This window comes from Octopus bimaculoides, chromosome 22 (genome assembly GCF_046866305.1).
Source record: "Octopus bimaculoides isolate indiv1 chromosome 22, ASM4686630v1, whole genome shotgun sequence".
Classification (NCBI taxonomy): domain Eukaryota; kingdom Metazoa; phylum Mollusca; class Cephalopoda; order Octopoda; family Octopodidae; genus Octopus; species Octopus bimaculoides.
Genome location: NC_142949.1, coordinates 12,676,206 through 12,696,154, shown reverse-complemented (window position 1 = coordinate 12,696,154; position 19,949 = coordinate 12,676,206). Strand labels below are relative to the sequence as shown.

Genomic DNA, 19,949 nt, shown 5'->3' with positions numbered 1-19,949 from the left:
GGCATTGATCTTGGGCTGCTATGATAAACCCTTCTGTTTCTGATTTTAAGCCCAAAGACGCTAACCATTGATGGCTAAGGGCTTTGTCAACATCAGCGTTATTAGCTCTCTTTAGATATTTGCCATTGAGAGGTTTTCCTTGCCATTTATCAGTCAGAATATCTAAGGCAGCATTTTTAGCACGGGTTTTCATATGCTCAGCTTTTTCTGTATTTGTTTCCAGTACATCTAATTCTCACTTAGATATCTCTTTGCCTGTTTTGTTACTGAGTTTGATGCTTTCTTGTTTTCATGTTTTGAGACAAGTTTTAATATCCAGTCATCAAAGTTTTCCAGATAGGTGTTTAGGCCAATTGTGGCAATCTTCATTGTTAATTCCAGTTGTAAAAATCCACGGCCTCCCTCTTTTCTTGGCAGATAAAGTCATTCTATATCTGCCTTAGGGTGGTTCATTCTGTGCATTGTCAACAGTTTTTGTATTTTTCTGTCAAGATTACATGTTTCAGTAATTGACCAGTTAATGATATTGAAACTGTAAGTCACGACTGGTATGGCTAAAGTATTGATCTCTTCGATCTTGTTTCTTGCATTCAGCTCTGTCTTGAGTATTGCTCTCACCCTGTGATAACATTCTCTTCTGATCCTTTCCCTCATCATCATCATTATTATTATTATTATTATTATTATTATTATTATTATTATTATTATTATTATTATCATCATCATCATCATCATCATCATCATCATCATCATCATCATCATCATCATCATCATCATCACCATCATCATCATTATTTTCATTATTATCTTTCAATTTTGTTTCCATTTCTTGCCGAGTGTCTTCCTGACACCTAGGGCAGAGAAACGCACTGTATACATTGGTAGGCCATTAAAATAAACACACCAGGTTGTTCATTTACAAAGTCATGTGATAGAGAAAAAGGAAAAGAAAAACAGAGAAGGAGAAAAGTAAAAACTAAAAAAGTAAAGAAAATAAAGGGATAAAAACGAGAGAAAATTTACAGCAACAAGGCTCTTCTCAATACGTGTGACCAGTTGCTAGTTAAGACAATCTTTTGCACCTCTTGCATGGATGGTACACCAGGGATTATTCTTAAATAATTTTCAGTTCCTTTTTTGATAAGTTCAAGTGCTCCAACAATCATTAATATTGTAACTGTCTTGAAATGCTACATCTTTCCGATTTCGATTAGCAAATTTTTATATTTTCTGAGCTTATCAAATTCTTTTGCCAGAGATATTATGGTCACAGAGTTTGCTCATGTCAATTAATAAACAGACTTTATTGCTTTGGTCTTTCACAACAATATCTGGTTTATTTGCTTTGATGGTCCGGTCTGTACATACTGGGAAGTCCCAAAGAATTGTTACATTTTCTCCCTCAGTTACAACCTCAGGATGGTGCTTGTACCATTTGTCAGCAGTTTTGATTTTATAATGCCGACACATTATCCAGTGTAGGTACTGGCCAACTCTGTCATGATTTGATTTGTACTCTACAGGTGCTAAAACCTTACACCTAGAGATTAGGTGGTCCACTGTTTCAATCTCATCGTTGCAATATCGACATTTTGGGTCTACATCATTTTTCATCACTTTATTATTATTATTATTATTATTATTATTATTATTATCATTATTATTATTATTATTATTATTATACCATCATCATCGTCCTCATCATCATCATTGATATATCCTTCATCATCAAAATCGCGATTATTGTTGAATTATTGTCATTGTTATTTACAGCAACCACACTCCTCGTATTATTAAATTCTAACGCTAGTGGACACCAGACAGTTTCATTGATCACGTACAGTATAGAGATTAACAATGGAATGGCTTTAACGTTGTGTGAATCTAACAGGGCCACGATGCTCAGCAGCGTGGATCATCAGCTACATTCAACGATTCAAGACTGGTTTCGAAACAATCGTAACACCAGGTAAGTATCTGTGACATTTCACTAAATTTAATATCTTTTACTTACATTAGTCATTGGACTGCGGCCATGCTGGTGCACCACCTTGAAGTATTCTTTCGTCGAATGAACCCGACCACGGTACTTTTTTTGTTTTGTTTTTTTTTTAAGCCTGGACTTTATTCTGTCGGTCTCTCTTGCTGAACCACTCAGTTACGGGGATGTAAATCCATCGACACCGGTTATCAAGCGGTGTCGATGGGACAAACACAGACACGAACACGTACGGATACACACACAGATATATAATATATATATATATATATATATATATATATATATATATATATATATATATATATATATATATATATATATATATATATATATATATGTATGTATATGTGTGTGTGTGTGTGTGTGCGTGTGTGTGTGTGTGTGTGTGTGTGTATAGGCACAGAAGTGGCTGTGTGGTAAATAGCTTGCTTAACCACATGGCCCTGGGTTCAGTGCCACTGTGTGGCACCTTGGGCAAGTGTCTTCTACTCGGGCCGACTAAAGTCTTGTCAGTGAATTTGGTAGTCGGAAACTGAAAGAAGCCCATCGTATATGTCTATATATGTGTGTCTGCGTTTGTCCCCCCAACATCGCTTGACAACCGATGCTGGTGTGTTTACGTCCCCGTAACTTAGCCGTTCGGCAAAAGAGACCGGTTAAATAAGTACTAGGCTTACAAAGAATAAGGTCTGTGGTCGATTTGCTCGACTAAAGGTGGTGCTCCAGCATGGCCGCAGTCAAATGACTGAAACAAGTAAAAGAATAAAAGCGTATATATAATACACATGTATTATATATACTCTTTTATGGCATGGCATGGTTACTCTTTGCAAATGTTTACTATAATGGCACCTGGAATGAAAAAGAATAATTACGTTGTAAATTCTACACTGCTAAAAACATATTAAGACGCTTAGATCAGAAATTTTGAAAATTAAATGTCTATTTACTTTCTGCATGTCTGTGTATATATATATACATATACGTATATAATACGTGTGTGTGTGTGTGTATTTGTATAAATATATACGACGGGCTTTTTTCAGTTTCCAGCTACCAAATCCACTCACAAGACCAGAAGCTATAGCAGAAGACACTTGCCCAAGGTGTTATGCAGTGAACCCGGAACCATTAGCTTAGGGAACAAGCTTCTTACCTGCGCCTATATGTTGACTATTTTATTACTAGTATGATTTACACATAGAAAAAACTTCAAGGGTCCTTCCTGAGCCATAGGTTAATAAAGCCGGTCTCTCAGCTTCTGTAGCGTACATATACTCTTGCGCTGAACCGAACGCGAAATTTTTTCCTACGACAGTTCTGGACCCCATTTATGAACTCATTTGCATACAGCCAATCAGAGCTCAACTATCAAACTAGTGTCAACCTAGTTACGAAAATACTCCGGTTGAGTTCAGGGGAAAATGTGCGTTGTAGCAAAATCTAACTGTTCTAAACGGGTTAATAGGGGTGAAAAATGTGAAATTTAGTGTATAAAGTAAATGGAGAGCTGCCATAAATGTCGCCAACTTGCGTAAGAAAATGTAAATGGGCGTAGTTTTCTAATTTTTTGACTGATTTTGTACATTCCTAATTTAAAATGTCAGTGTTGGTCTGGAAACATCGTAATCAATATGGCGTTGTGTCGTATTGCTGCCTTACATATATCAATGGGTACATGTAGTATCACTAAACTCAGTTTGAGAATAGGTACCTAATGTTAGTTCCATATAAAGATGGTGCTCAATTGATCTAGGAGGATGGTGTGGGGGTATAATGTGGTGCTTATGTGAAACCTGCTATGCTGTACTCACAGAGTGGCATACACCATTCTATGCCTGACTGGCTATACTGTAGTAGTACATAGTATGTGTATTTTCAAGGTGAGCTCTGATTGGTTGTATGCAAATGAGATCATTACTGGGGTCAGAATCTCATTTTCGCAAGCTGAGTGGAATGAAGCAACCTGAAATGAAGTGTTTAGAGCTCAAGAACACAATACATCGCCCAGTCTATGAATGGATACCGCAATCTTACGATCGTGAGTGCAACACCCTTAACCACTAAGCCATACACCTCCACCTGCGATTTGCTAAATAATTCTACATTGTGTTTTTACGCCTTTTTTACGGGTTGATAATTTATATATATATATATATATATATATGAGTGTGTATGTGTGTATGTGTGTCTGTGTGTCTGTGCGCGCGCAAGGACACGGACACACGCATATAAACACTTGTATGTACACCCATATATATGTGTGTGTGTATAAATCAGAAATGGAAAACAAAACAATAAGTTGAACAATTATAAATTCAATTCAATTTAAATATTTTATACAAACAAATGACACATCTCATAAATTACAGCTGTTTCCGCTTCATTAAAAAACGAAATTTTTCAAGAATAACCAAATCTGTATAAATAGATAGACATATCTGCTTAAATATTTGACGTAATATATATATATGTATATATATATATATATATATATATATATATATATATATATATATATATATATATATATATATATATATATATATATATATATATATATATATATATATATATATATATATATATATATATATATATATATATATATATATATCCGGATCTGTTCAGTTTGGCTCACAGATTCTTTAATTACTATTTTTTTTCTTTTGACTAAATAGTTTGAAACTTCGTATACTGGTGTAATTTTTTACACAGAACACGGTTTACTTTGAACATATTTGATAAAATTTCGTATTTTAGAAGTTATTTCGTTTTAAATTTGTTGTATTTTGGGTAATTTTAACCAATCAACGACGTGTATTCAGTTGAATAAAGCCACTGCTGTTTGCGATACTAATCGAAGAGGACACCTTCCGGGTCATCTCTACTAAATGTCACCCCTCTGTTCTATTTTATTTTTTGTTTACTGCCTGTGCTGCATAATACACGCTTTTTTTTTGGGGGGGGGGGGGGTTCTCGCGTCGGAGTAACCAGTAAACATCGAAGAATCAACACCAAGAAGGAAGAAATATTATTTACATATATTTATTCATTGCCGACAGAGCCGAATTTTGGGGAAAATTTTGGTTTTATCCATACAATGTACACCGTTATTCAAAAGACCTATAGAGCAACGGGTCCGTAGCTACTGTTTTTGTTGTTGACGTTTATGTAGTTTCAAAATGCCTTAGTTTACAACTGAGATGTATTGTTATTGTCATGATTTTATTCCAATATAATCAACAACAAACATTTCGTCAATTTAAAAGTCTTTATTAGATTAAAAGTAACATTATCAAAACATGAAGTTAAAACAAAACAAATATGCTTTGTTTTTTTCCAGGCACCAATGTACTGTAACCGTAGTCTTTCACATTGTTCAACAACCGACCTTTCCTCTGAAAAAAATCACTAGAATCAGTCGATCTCCATACACACATTATTTTCCTCGTGAAACTTATATAAAAGTACACATATTAGGCGCACCCTTCTATAAGCCGCACACTAAATTTTCCAGGTAAAAAATAGCGGCTTATACACCGGAAAATGCGGTAATTGTAGTGGCAGTGACAAGTTCGCTCGCTGGTTGGTAGTTGATAGTGTAGAAGTAGCTGTCTGCCAGTAGAGGGGGAAAGAGTAAGAAATGCACGGTGCTAACTAGAAGAGATGACCCGGAACTTGTTCCTCTTCGACTACTATCGCAAACAGCAGTGGCTTTCTTCAATTGAATACACGTCGTTGATTGGTTAAAATTGCTCAAATATGATAACTTTAACACGAAATAACTTCTAAAATGCAAAATTTTATCAAAAAGGTTCAAAGTAAACCGTGTTCTGCGTGAAAAATTACACCAGTATACGAAGTTTCAAACTGTTTAGTTAGAAAAAATTAATTAAAAATCTGTGAGCCAAACTGAAAAGATCCATACATACATACATACATACATACATACATACATTTGTTGGCCCTCCGTCGCTTACGACGTCGAGGGTTCCAGTTAATCCGATCAACAGAACAGCCTGCTCGTGAAATTAACGTACAAGTGGCTGAGCAATCCACAGACACTTGTACCCTTAACGTAGTTCTCGGGGATATTCAGCGTGACACAGTGTGACAAGGCTGACCCTTTGAATTACAGGCACAACAGAAACAGGAAGTAAGAGTGAGAGGAAGTTGTGGTGGAAGAGTACAGCAGGGTTCGCCACCATCCCCTGCTAGAGCCTCGTGGAGCTTTAGGTGTTTTCGCTCAATAAACACTCACAACGCCCGGTCTGGGAATCGAAACCGCGATCCTACGACCGCGAGTCCGCTGCCCTAACCACTTGGCCATTGCGCCTCCACACATACATACATACATACATACATACATACATACATACATACATACATACATACATACATACATGCGAGAAATTAGGCTTCTCAAAATCAGAAAAGAAACTACTGATCCAATCCATTACTGGAACTGTAAAAATCTGTAAAACTTTCCAGAAGTTTTCATTTAAGTATATACGAGAATGTGAAGACATATAACTATATGCATGAGAAGACATATATAAAACAAAACATACAAACCTGCACGTATACATACATACATACATACATACATACATACATACATACATACATACATACAAAAATACCCTGTTGATGTTGTTGAAATTCCAACGAAGGAGCCTTAGATCTAGGTTAGAAACCGATTCTTTCTCTATTGTTTTTCTTTTACTTGTTTCAGTCATTTGACTGCAGCCATGCTGGAGCACCGCCTTTTTTGGCAAGAAATCTTGAAATAAAACTGAATAATGACATACATCTCAAAAGAAAATACTGGGAAGATTTTACATATTTTTAATTACGTTATACGCCACTAATGATCAACCCAGCTTTAGAATTGTTCCCCCTCTATCAATTCAGGGACAATGCAACCTATAATGAGCGCATTAGCAAATAATCATATTTCATGGCAAAAATATAAATCCCTTTTGAATGCTTCCACCACAGATGACACTATTACAAGGTTCTTAGAATAATGTCCAAGCAAATATTCAAAACGAGAAATATATTAGTCACTGACCATGAAACTATTTTGAACAGTTCCTACCATTACTGTTACCACCACAACAGGTCACTTTTAGGTCACTTGGCCATTAAAGAAGATTCCACGAACAGCTCTACTACTGGATCATACCACTCCCATCTTTTTCTTTTTTTCTCCTTCCTCTTCTTTCTCTGCTTCTTCTCCTTCGCCTTCTCTTTACTCGGCTACTGCTGCTGCTTAAACTATCAATCTTTAGAACCAAACATTTCTCTGCACCCATAAACACTATTTCTTCAGATCTGTTACTACCTACCGAGACTTCACAAAGGAAAAGAGAGAGAGACAGGGAAAAGGAAAATGTCCCACCTATTTGAAGACTATGGAAATATTTACAAAACATTTCATTTAATTTTCTCTTCAATTTAATTGTTTTTCTTGTTTTACTCTTAATTGAAAAAGTCGAAAAGACTGAGACCAGTACTAACCGTTACAAACTGTATTTTATGATAAAATTGTTTCAGCATTTTCTACCTTGTCTTATTTTCCTTATACATATCAACTCATGTGTTACTTTTCAATCTTCTACATACATACACACACACACACACACACACACAAACACACACATACATATATATATATATATATATATATATATATATATATATATATATATATATATATATATATATATATATATATATATGTATGTATGTATAGGTGAGAGAGTTGGTGTGTGAAAGCACGTGGTTGGATGTATAAAAGACAAAATAGAGTGAAAAAACTACAGAAGACTTGTGTTATATGGTTAAAGAATATATTTAAATCGTTATGTTAGAAAAATGTTAGAAAATTTTGTGTAAAGTAACATTGTTTTGAGAGAAAATACGAAACCGATTATTTCTCCTAAAACAATGTTACTTTACACAAAATTTTCCTAACATAACGATTTAAATATATTCTTTAACCATATAACACAAGTCTTCTGTAGTTTTTCAATCTATTTTGTCTTTTATACATCCAACCACGTGCTTTCACATACCAACTCTCTCACCTATATATATGTATATATATATATATATATATATATATATATATATATATATATATATATATATAATTTATACGGATCCCATTAGTATATATATATATATATATATATATATATATATATATATATATATATATATATATATATATATATATATATATACTAATGGGATCCGTATAAATTCCACAGAACGAAAACGATTAAGAGAAGCTATTTAAGAAAGAAAGAATGATTTTTATTTTTCATTTTGCTAAGTTATTTCACTTCCAGTCACAATAATATATTATGTCTTAAAATTTCCCTCTACCTACCACTTTATATTTCTCTCTTTCTCTCTACCTCTTCAACAAACTTTTCAACCATATAACTAACGTCTCCATGCCTTTAACATTTCTCTCTTTCTTTTCACCCCTCACTTCCACTAACTCTAACTCTCTCTCTCTCTCTCTCTCTCTCTCTCTCTCTCTCTCTCTCTCTCTCTCTCTCTCTCTCTGTATATATATATATATATATATATATATATATATATATATATATATATATATATATATCTTAACGTAACTGCCTCCCTGCCCATCTCTCTTTATCTGCCTTTCTTTAACCTCACCACCAGAACATCCCCATCCGCTAAATATTGTATCCTAAACATATCTCTTTCTTTTTACCTTTTCCTCTCCACCCTACAGTACATCATTAACACTTCTCTCTTCCTCTTTTCTCTCGCTCTTCGCCTCTCACCACTTGACGTATTTGGCCTTATTATACTCACTCCACCTCCACAACTAACTAAAGTATAACGAGATAACGAACAAGCAGATTATCATATAGATATATACGTTTAGTGTTGAGTGTCAGAAGAAAGAATACTCATAACCATAGAAGAGATTGGTGGTATCTCTATTTTGATCTTGCTGCTCTGGAGTGTTGCTTGTGGGCGTAGGAATATCAAGCAAATCATGAATTGAAATTCTAGATTAGAGACTAACTCGAGAAATATAAGTGTTTGTAGGGGGAAGGGGAGTGAGCGTATTGTTAACATCATAAGAATTTTATAAACTTTAGAAAATAATTAGCTTTTGGAACCTTGGCTCTCGAGGCACATCGCATAAAGCTATAAATAATATCATGTAAATATTGGGTTGAAACCACCACCCCCTTTGGATACGAAAACTCGAAAGCTTCGCATAGGACTCGAACCCATATCTCTTGTGGATAAACATGGCAAGCGTTCTGCCATTGAGCCAAAGCAATCCTTCGGTTTATTCTCGGTTTATTTCAGAAAGCTTATTTTCACCAGAGATACTTGTGCGTTGTTGACGTCATCAAAATTTGACGCACTTTCGAGAAAACGTGAAATAATTGTTTTTTGGAACATTGGTTCTCGAAGTAGCTTACATAAAGCTATAAATAATATGTAAATACTGGGTTTAAAAGCCTTTTTGAGAAAAATATCAAATTCCTTTTTATTCGTTCATTCTTTTACTTGTTTCAGTCATTTCACTGCGGCCATGCTGGAGCACTGCCTTAGAGGATTTTAGTCGAACATATCAACTCCCCATGACTTAGTTTTCTTAAGCCAAGCACTTATTCTATCAGTCACTTTTGCCGAATGGCTAAGTTATGGGTACGTAAACACACGAATAGCGGTTGTCAAGCGGTGATTGGGGGATAAACGCAGACACAAAGACACACACACACACACACACATATGCGCGCGCGCGCACTCACACATATACATAGATATGACATTGCTTCTTTCCGCTTCCGTCTACCAAAAACACTCACAAGGTTTTGGTCAGCCCAAGGCAATAGTAGAAGACACTTGACCAAGGTGCCACGCAGTGGGAGAGAACCTGGAACCGTATGGTTATGACCTCAGTAACACATAGTTCTCGCTGGCAGGAATAAAATTTCTTAAATCGATATTAGGAAAATTGAACGTCCCAAGTTATTTAACTAAACAAATATATTTACGATGTTTTACGCTAATTTCTTGACATGTAACGTTAATTTTCAGTGTCCCTAATAGACAGCGATATGAAGGATGCTAAAGTGAACGGTAGCACTTGCATCAGAACGTTTAGAAAGAACTTGTTCTATAATTATTTACAAAATATATGATGAATAAATATTTAAACGGTCATAGAATAGGAAATATTAAACATTTTCTCCGTTCGTTTTCAACACTCGGTCAGTTTCGACGAAGAGTGTTCCAGCTGATACAATCAACGGAACAGCCAACTCATTTAATTAACGTGCAAATGGCTGAACATTCCACAGACACGTGTACGCTCAACGTAGTTCTCAGAGAGATTCGGTGTGACACAGAATGTAGCAAGGCCGGCTCTTTGAATTACAGGTACTACTCATTTTTGCCAGATGAGTAGACTGGAGAAATGTGAAATAAAGTGTCTTGCTCAAGGACACAACGCGCCTCTGGGAATTGAACTCTCGACCTTACGATCGTGAGCCGAATACCCTAACCACTGAGCCACGCTCCTTCATTATTTCTTCTAAGACCCTATGCATCAAAGGTGTCCTTTTATTATAACTTTCGTGAAATTTAAATGTTCGTTACAGTATCACGACCTACTGGATAGCTCATAACGATTGTGCGGTCAATGAATGTTCTATGATGAACAACAACACGATGAAATGTATTAAATGCAGTGATAGGCGTTTGGTGTTTTGTAAAAAAGGTATGTTTACAATCTAATCTTGTTTTTCCTTTTATTGTTTCATTCGCAACATTAATTTATTTCAGTGATTAATGTGACGAACTCTAGCGTAAGAGATATAAACTCTCGGTGTATTTATATGTGACGCAGATTTAATCCTGTGCTTTGACCTCACAGCTTTAAGGAAAATCGCAAAATAACGCAAGATACTTGTTCCTTTTCGATGATTAAAGTTTCGCTTTCATACAAGACCGTATTTTAGAATTGTAATGGACTGAATTGAATGGGATAGGGACGGGATTTACAACCTTGTTTATTAATCCCGCTTATCAGAAAGTTGTGTTGGGAATATCTAACAAAACTAAAAGAGCCAACCAGCAAGCGTCAATATTTCTCTGATTTTACTGGAAATAAAAGCCAAAACAAACTAAGATCAGTTTCTATTACCTTTAAGGAAGATCACATTGGATGACTTAATTGATTATTCACTTCAGTATTTGAAATGGAAAACGGAGTAGATTTCTCGATTTGGACTAAATTATTATGGAAACACTCGGCACCGAATCCTCTTAGGATTTGCCTCAGTGACTCAACTATCAAACGTTTTCTGTTGAAAACAGGATCAAATACGTTATTGATGTCATTGAAGTTGCTGGACCAAAACTTATGCGGGTAACTATAGTATTTTAACTCTCGATTTTGTGTTTTAAACAGAAAGTGGATGAGCCAGTGTCCCTGATTCCTTTACAGGGTCACAGATACTGGTGGAATGGGAAGGAGGGGTATTATCCTCAAATCGGAGACTTGGCAAGAATACTTACAGCAGAGGGGAATCTTCTGAAGGAACCCAGTGTGCTAGGTGTAGGTATGAAACCGAGAAGAGTGTTATGTCTAACATACAGGTTGGCCATGGCGGAATTTGAACTCAGAACACAAAGAGACTTAAGCTAAAATATACCATAGTACATCGAACGGCAGTAGTTTTGTTACAAATACACAAAGAAACAAGGAAGGCACCGGTATATACTCTAAAATATTCATTAAGAGACGGGAGCAAATATATTTTTCGCAAATATTAATATTTAACTTTCAGCACGCTGTGGGTGCATCATGTCACCGTATGTGTTTTCTCCCCTGTAACAGTAACAGAGGAGACAATGCCAGATAAAATGCAATGTGTTACAGGTTAACATTAAGACTAAGTATCAACCGGAAGTAGGAGTTTGTGGCAACTGGTTACGCCTGTAATAAGAGACATAGGAAAGAAAATCTCACTACCGCCCAACATCATTACCGCTATCATCACTATCACCTTAAGCATCAATTGTATTGCCATCTTCTATTATCTTGTAATTAACATCATTACCATCATCATCATCATCATTATAATCATCAGCCTCATAATCATCATCATCATCATTACTAGCACCAGCACCAGCATTATCATCATCACCAGCATCACTACTGTCGTCATCATTCTCATCATCATCGTCATTATCATCTTCCCAAACATCATCACAACCACCATCACCGCCATCATCATCATGACAGCACCAACCTCTGTCATCATCGATTATCTCCATCATCATCACCGTTAACATCCCCCTTTTTCTCTCCTGCCTCCTTCGTCCATTGATATTATCACAACCATCAGTCATCGTCTTTACCATCACCAGCGTATCAGCACCGTCAACGATGACGATGACGACGTCATTACCATTCTAATGTTAGATAGAGATAAGGAAATAATTTTGTTCTCAAACGCAGGATTATGCTAATGATATAACATGAACAGGATAAACAACCCATATTTTGTAGAAAAATCTGTCGGCGGCCAGCCATGAGACTCGAACTCACATCCCCGTGATTACGCGTCAAGTGCTTTACCATTAAGCTAAACTGAACCAACGAGAATTCTGGCCACCGACAGATTTTTCTGCAAAATATGGATGGCTTATCCTGTTCATGTTATATTATTAGCATTATTCTATTGTTATTATTATCATCACCATTAAGGCAGCGAGCTGTCAGAATCGTTAGCACGCCGGGTGAAATGCTTAGCGGTATTTCGTCTGCCGCTATGTTCTGAGTTCAAACTCCGCCGAGGTCAACTTTGCCCTTCATCCTTTCGGGGTCGATAAATTAAAAACCAGTGAAGCACTGGGGTCGATGTAATCGACTAGTCTCCTCCCACCAAATTTGAGGCCTTGTGCTTCCAGTAGAAAGGATTATTATCATTGCCCTCATAATCGCACCTACTCCCATTTTGTACTCCACCTTCAGCACCTTCCTCGATCTATTCTTGATTGTTCTCAGTCTTTCTACTTATGGTGGCTATATGAGGCTCTCCAGTCACCAAAGATTCCTAAACGGAATCAAACTATTATTCGCTGTGAGGCATTAAACCGATGAATTGCTTTAATAAAATTCTTACTCTGTAATTAATCTGCATCACGTTCTTTTTATCATACAAGTAGCAGTGCTAAGTACAACTAACCAATGTTTTATGTATGTATGTATGTATGTACGTACGTACGTATGTATGTACGTACGTACGTACGTATGTATGTATGTATGTATGTATGTATGTATGTATGTATGTGTGCATGTATGTATGTATGTATGCATGTATGTATGTGTGTATGTGTGTGTGTATATATATATATATATATATATATATATATATATATATATATATCTTGTTTATACATGTCTTCGTCTTTTGTTTTTCTTTTGTAAATTTCAACTATATAAGTATATATATATATATATATATATATATATATAGAGAGAGAGAGAGAGAGAGAGAGAGAGAGAGAGAGAGAGAGAGAGAAAGAGATACATACATATATACCTACATGTCAATCTGAATAAGCTTGGATTTTCAGAAAAAGAAATCCACCAACTGACTCACACTTTACAAATACAATCTGTAAGCGGAACAGTAAAACTCTGCAAGACTTGTCTCGGGTTTAAAACGTGACATTGTTTTCGTTATCTACATTCCAAAGAAGGAGCTATTTTTTTTTTTTTTTTTTAGAAACCAGCTCCTTCTTCAAAGAAGGAATTTAAATGATTAGATACAGAAGAGACATACATACATATATGCATGCATACATACATACATACATATATACACGCATATATACATATATATACGCGTATATATATATATATATATATATATATATATATATATATATATATATATACATAAAGAGTTTCAATACAAGGAGGTCGAGGCCTTTGTCAACAAATTTGCCACTTATTACAATAATACACTAAAAGATGCGAGGTTAAAGAAAAGATCAACTTCGTACAGAGTGGCTAACAATGGATCGACAAATCCGAAAAGTGTAACTCGCTTATAAGTTAGAATGCAATAACTAACGTTGCTTGCTACTTAGAGTGAGTAATGAAATACTTCTAAGTATCATAAGTTCTTAAATAAGGCATGGAAATCAATTACAGCTGCGCGAAGAATGTTGGTACACAATAAACAAGTTGGGAAGTGCTGACCAAAACAACATTCAGGAATCTAAATTTGATTTCATATCTAAGGAAATTTTTTCTTAATGACGAATACTTACTCAATGAAACTGTATATGGAGCTCATATCAATGGCTTAAAATGTAAAAAGATTCAAATTGATAAATATGAAAACAGCTTCAAGCGTCATTTCCTTAAACATGAATTTATTATTAGGAAAGAGAAAAATGATACGCCACAGCTTACTCGATTTATGTTGGGAATCAAAAAGATCGCTATGAGATAATCATGGGTCGAGCACACCATACCACATAACAACAGGGCTAAAGCTTGTTGATTCTGGACCGCTGAGAATTACCAGATATTAATTCAGCAATTCACTGACAAATAGGAATAAGATACGCCTGGGTAATGGTTGAAATGAAACAACATACAAGCATATAAAATACCATATTTATCACACGAAACATCGTTTGAAAGAAACACAAACTTGTAAGTATACTAATGTGTGCGCGTAAATCTCTGCACCGATCTACCTACCGAGATGCAACTGTTTCTTTCCTAATTTCACCTGACAGGTTGCTGAAGATTCAGCAAACTGTGTGCCGAATTAACTCCTTCCTGAGCACCATCAAATACACTTTCGCTTAAGATACATCCGCAGTGTTTTCTTAATTTCCTTATACCATCAACTCATAAATGTGGATATATGTATTCATATATATGTGTATATGTATATGAGTTTGTGTATGTATCTACGTAGAAATATATTTGTATACGTGAATGATCTTGCATATATATACGCGTGCGTGTGTATGCATATACATTACATATTACAAAATTTCGCACCAGACAACCTGATGACGGCGCGTAAGCAAAAACTTCGATGTCCCTGTCAACTTTTTCTTTGTAATAATTCATGAATTCCCACATAGAAACTGTTGAGGAACTTTTTCTATTCAATATTGAATTGTCTTTATATATAACTCCACATGAAAACAAACATTAATATATATCTGCATATATGTGTGCGCGTGTGTGTATAACTATATATATGTGTGTGTGTGTGTGTGTGTGTGTGTATAAATGCATATATATATATACATATATATATGTGTGTGTGTGTGTGTGTGTGTGTGTACGTATATACTAGATAAGCCACCTATTCCTGGATACAACTCGCTCAACAAGAACTCACTACTTGAATGGACCTGAACAAAACTTGAGTTAAAAAGGATTTAGATAATCCTATCAGGTGGTGCTATTAAGACATAGCCTGGACCAATCTTTGGTCGAAACATATCTCAGTTTATCTAAGTTTATGTGCGTGTGTATGTGTATACATACATATGTATATATACATATATATGTGTATGTGTGTGTGTATGTACGTGTGTGTGTGTGTGTGTGTGTGTGTGCATATACATATAAATATTTGTGTGTGTATGTATGTACGCATGTGTGTATGTATGTACGCATGTGTGTATATGTAGATACGTATATGGTGTGTACATATATATATATATATACACACACGTGTGTGTATGTAGGTATGTAAATGTGTGTGTATTCGTATATTTTAGTGTGTGTTTGTGAGTGTGCGTATATATATTTGTTCATGTGCTTATATTACACATTTTATATTTTTATATGCCTTGTTCTATATTTTCTCGCATTCCAGAGAGACCCTGTCAGTACGTTAAGAATATAACTTCAGCTTTATATGAACAAATGCAAGAAGCTGACGAAGTCGACTGTGAACAAAATTGCTGTGCTAAAAGGAAATGTATTGGATGGTCATTCAGTTCAAATGGCTGTTACCACTACAATTCCAGTTTGAATGCAGCAGGAGAAACAAGTATAATGAACACGAAGCAACCTTTAAACAGTAATAACTTTCTTGTTCAATATAATTACAAAAAAGTTTACTAAGACAAAACATTATTGACAAGGGTGAAAAATCTGTCGGGTAGAACGCATTATGATATTGAGTTACTCCCCTTGACATTTGTCTTTCGTCCATCAGGGATCGATGAATAAGTACCAATAAGTTGTCGGTGGATCTACCTGTCTGGACTTTGTACTGTTAGCCTCTGGGGACTGACAGATAGACAGACATGCATGTATGTACGTACGCATGTATGTATGTATGTATGTATGTATGTATGTATGTATGTATCTATGTATATATATATATATATATATATATATATATATATATATATATATATATATATATATATATATATATATATATATATATATATATATATATATATATATATATATATATATATAACTTTTATTAGTAATATTCTAAAAGAAATATTCTAAAAGAATATATAACTGAACTTATGTTGAGTGCTCAATTATCTTGAGCAAATAAATGTGTATATATGTGTTTTTATATTATTAATAAATTAATAAACTCATCAATAATATATTCAGGAAATCAATATTTAATATTTTGAATTTTGAAAGATATACATCCAACATAACATGGTAGCGTAATAAATTTAAAAGTTTAAAACATAAATATACGGAATATAAATATTAATACATATAAAAATCTAAAAATAGATAAATATATGTTTAAATATATATGCGTTTAAAAATTTATGTGTAAATAATCATGAATATTATAAATTCTAAAATATAAAATATAAAGAAACCTAAAGTTTAAAGAATAAAATATCTTACGATCGTTTCGCGGATATTACTACAAACACAAAGTGATTTAAAGATCATCTTATTATTAGTAATTCCGTTCTTCAGAGGTGCATTAAGAACCCTTTATATACCCATATAATATTAAAGTATTAGAAATATTAAAATTAAAAATATTAGAAATTAGAAATAATAATATATACTGTCCTTCATATAAGTTGTCACGTTAGTCCTTCTGAAGTATGTAAAGTTTGTTCGTTTCTTCCTTTGTTGAAGTTTCGATTGTTAAGCATTTATTTATATAAAAATTGGTATATTTTTAAAAAGTATAGAAGATCTCGACGAATTTCATCCTGCTATTATAGGTGTTGGTAATCTTGTAAATCCGATTCAATTTTGAAAGTTCGTCCACATTCTATATATATATATATATATATATATATATATATATATATATAGAATATGAGAGGTTTAGTTGATTTGTGATTTAAACGAATAGGTACGCTGAGTAAGTGCTATAGCTGGTCGACTGTTAGGTACCAAGATCACCGCTAAGGGATACATTTAGGGTTTCGTATATCATATTAAAGGAAAAATCAAAAACCAAGGCAGAACGAGTCGTTTAGAATAATTTAATTAGGGTAACGTGAATTTGAAGTCTTACAGTCGTTTCTGGGATACCAAGTGGTTGGTTAGCATGTCTACACACTGGGCATTCCATCATCAGAGACAATGTATGAATATTTTAGACGGGGAAAATTTACAGTTTATAAGGAATAAAATAGAAGAATAAAGAGTAAAGGTAGTTCGGAGAATATAGGCAGGGGATAATGTTTACAATGCATCTTTTTCCAGAAGATAGGGATGTTGGTGGGTACTTACAGGTCGTTACTTAAAATTCCAGGTAAATCCAAGCGGTATTTTGGCAGTATTTTGAATGATGTATTCACATTGTAAATGTGTATATAGAGCGAGCAAGTAGGATACACATAAATGGGTTTTGTGAGAGGGTGTATATGGGAGATAGAAGAGAAAGATACAGAGACAGAAAGACAGGAGAGAAGAAAAAGAGAGAGGAGAGAGAAGAAAGGAATAAAAATAAGATAGGAGTAAAAGAGTAAAAACATTAAAATAAAATAATAAATAAAATAAAAGTAAAGGTAATGATAGAGATATCATAAATAGATGATAGATCACTGGCCACTATACATTCTTCTTTTCTCTCCTTGTTTCTTTCTATGTTCCTTTCTGTGGAAGAGCGTAGGCTCGAAACATTAAAGACTTTTTCACTTCCCGGGCGTTATACTAATACATCTGTTTGTTGTCTACACCACCTGTTTTCGTCTTTTGTTGTTTTTTTTTTGTGAATTCCCCCTATATATGTAATATCTTGGACTAATGAGTATGCGTCAATTAGTGTGCAGATGTGTTGAATAAAATCTTATTGATATTTAAAACTAAAGACAATCGTAGCAATACCTCATTCTTTAAATGAAGCAGGCTAATAGCAACATGGCTGCCCACACTCAAGATATTTAGCGAGACACCACTTTATGTATCAATGTGCTTGGTGTGACCCAGACTGCAAGATTGATGTAACACAATATAATGTACAACATCCCATCCATAAAGGACATTCGGGGGATGGGTCAAATTATCGTCGTACAAACTAACGAATAATACCAATTCAATCTTCTCTTTATTTAATCGATCAGTTATATATGTGTGTATATATGTATGTATGCGTATATACATACATATATACACGCATACACACATACATATATACATACATACACGCATACATACATGCATACATGCATACATACATACATGACAGGCTGCTGGCATTTATAGTGTTAAGCACTTTTGATATGCAAATTAGGGACTCCTTCATAGAGTAACTGCTGCATTTGATGAGTATATAAACAATTTGGCTGCTTGTTTCTCTAGTGACTGTCACAATGATGTCGACGCCTCTGATGAAAACCCAATAAGGTTCGAAAATCGATTAAGGTTGTTCATCATTTTTTTCAGTCTGCAGAGAAATGGCTATAATTTTCCCTGTTTATCATTATACCAATATGTTACATATATATATATATATATATATATATATATACATACAAAGGTTTTAATTTCTTCATTTCATCCGATCATGAAGAAGTAATTATTTGTGATACACAATGTGACTCAATATAATATATCATTGTTTAAATTCATGCTACCCGCCATGTTAAAATATTAATCTGACCCATAAAGTATTGAAATGATCGTAACGTAAGAATATGTATGATACCAATACCACCATTCATGTACTTATGTGTGTGTGTGTAAAAGTAATATTTATATTCTTCTTTTTTTCAGTAATACATCAGTATGTGCAAAATACTACTTTAACCGACTACACCGAAGTTTACCCCAACTTTGAGGTTTGCGAAGGTAATCAGTATTTATATGTATGAATATATGTTCGTACGTATATGCCTGTGCGTAAATATATGTACGAATACGTCATATATATATGTGTGTTTGTGTGTGTGTGTGTGAGAGAGAGAGAGAGAGAGAGAGAGAATGTAAGTATACATCTGTATGTACATATATATATATATATATATATATATATATATATATATATATATATATATACGAATGTAGATATGCATGTGTGTATATGTATATATATATATATATATATATATATATATATATATATATATACTGTATATATATATATATATATATATATATATATATATATATATATACTGTATATATATAGTTTCTAGTTTGAGTTTCCATATATATATATATATATATATATATATATATATATATATATATATATATATATATATATATATATATATATATGTATGTATGTATGTATATATGTATAAGGTAATAATTTTATTCTCAAACGCAGGATAATATTAATAATATAAATAACATGAACAGGATAAATTATCCATATATTGTAGAAAAATCTGTCGGTGACCAGCCATGAGACTCAAACTCACG

The 19,949-nt window shown here is 33.9% G+C and overlaps 1 protein-coding gene across 2 annotated transcripts in view; it reads left to right on the top strand.

Annotated features, from left to right (window-relative positions):
• The window catches only part of LOC106873133 (uncharacterized), a 38,471-nt gene that overhangs the window by 12,432 nt on the left and 6,090 nt on the right, over window positions 1-19,949 (top strand). For both annotated transcript variants that reach the window (XM_089339731.1, XM_052975659.2), the window contains 4 exons: window positions 1,774-1,969; window positions 10,675-10,793; window positions 15,943-16,149; window positions 19,296-19,370. In XM_089339731.1, coding sequence (XP_089195857.1) covers window positions 1,774-1,969; window positions 10,675-10,793; window positions 15,943-16,149; window positions 19,296-19,370 — 597 coding nt within the window. The remainder of the gene's footprint in view (window positions 1-1,773; window positions 1,970-10,674; window positions 10,794-15,942; window positions 16,150-19,295; window positions 19,371-19,949) is intronic.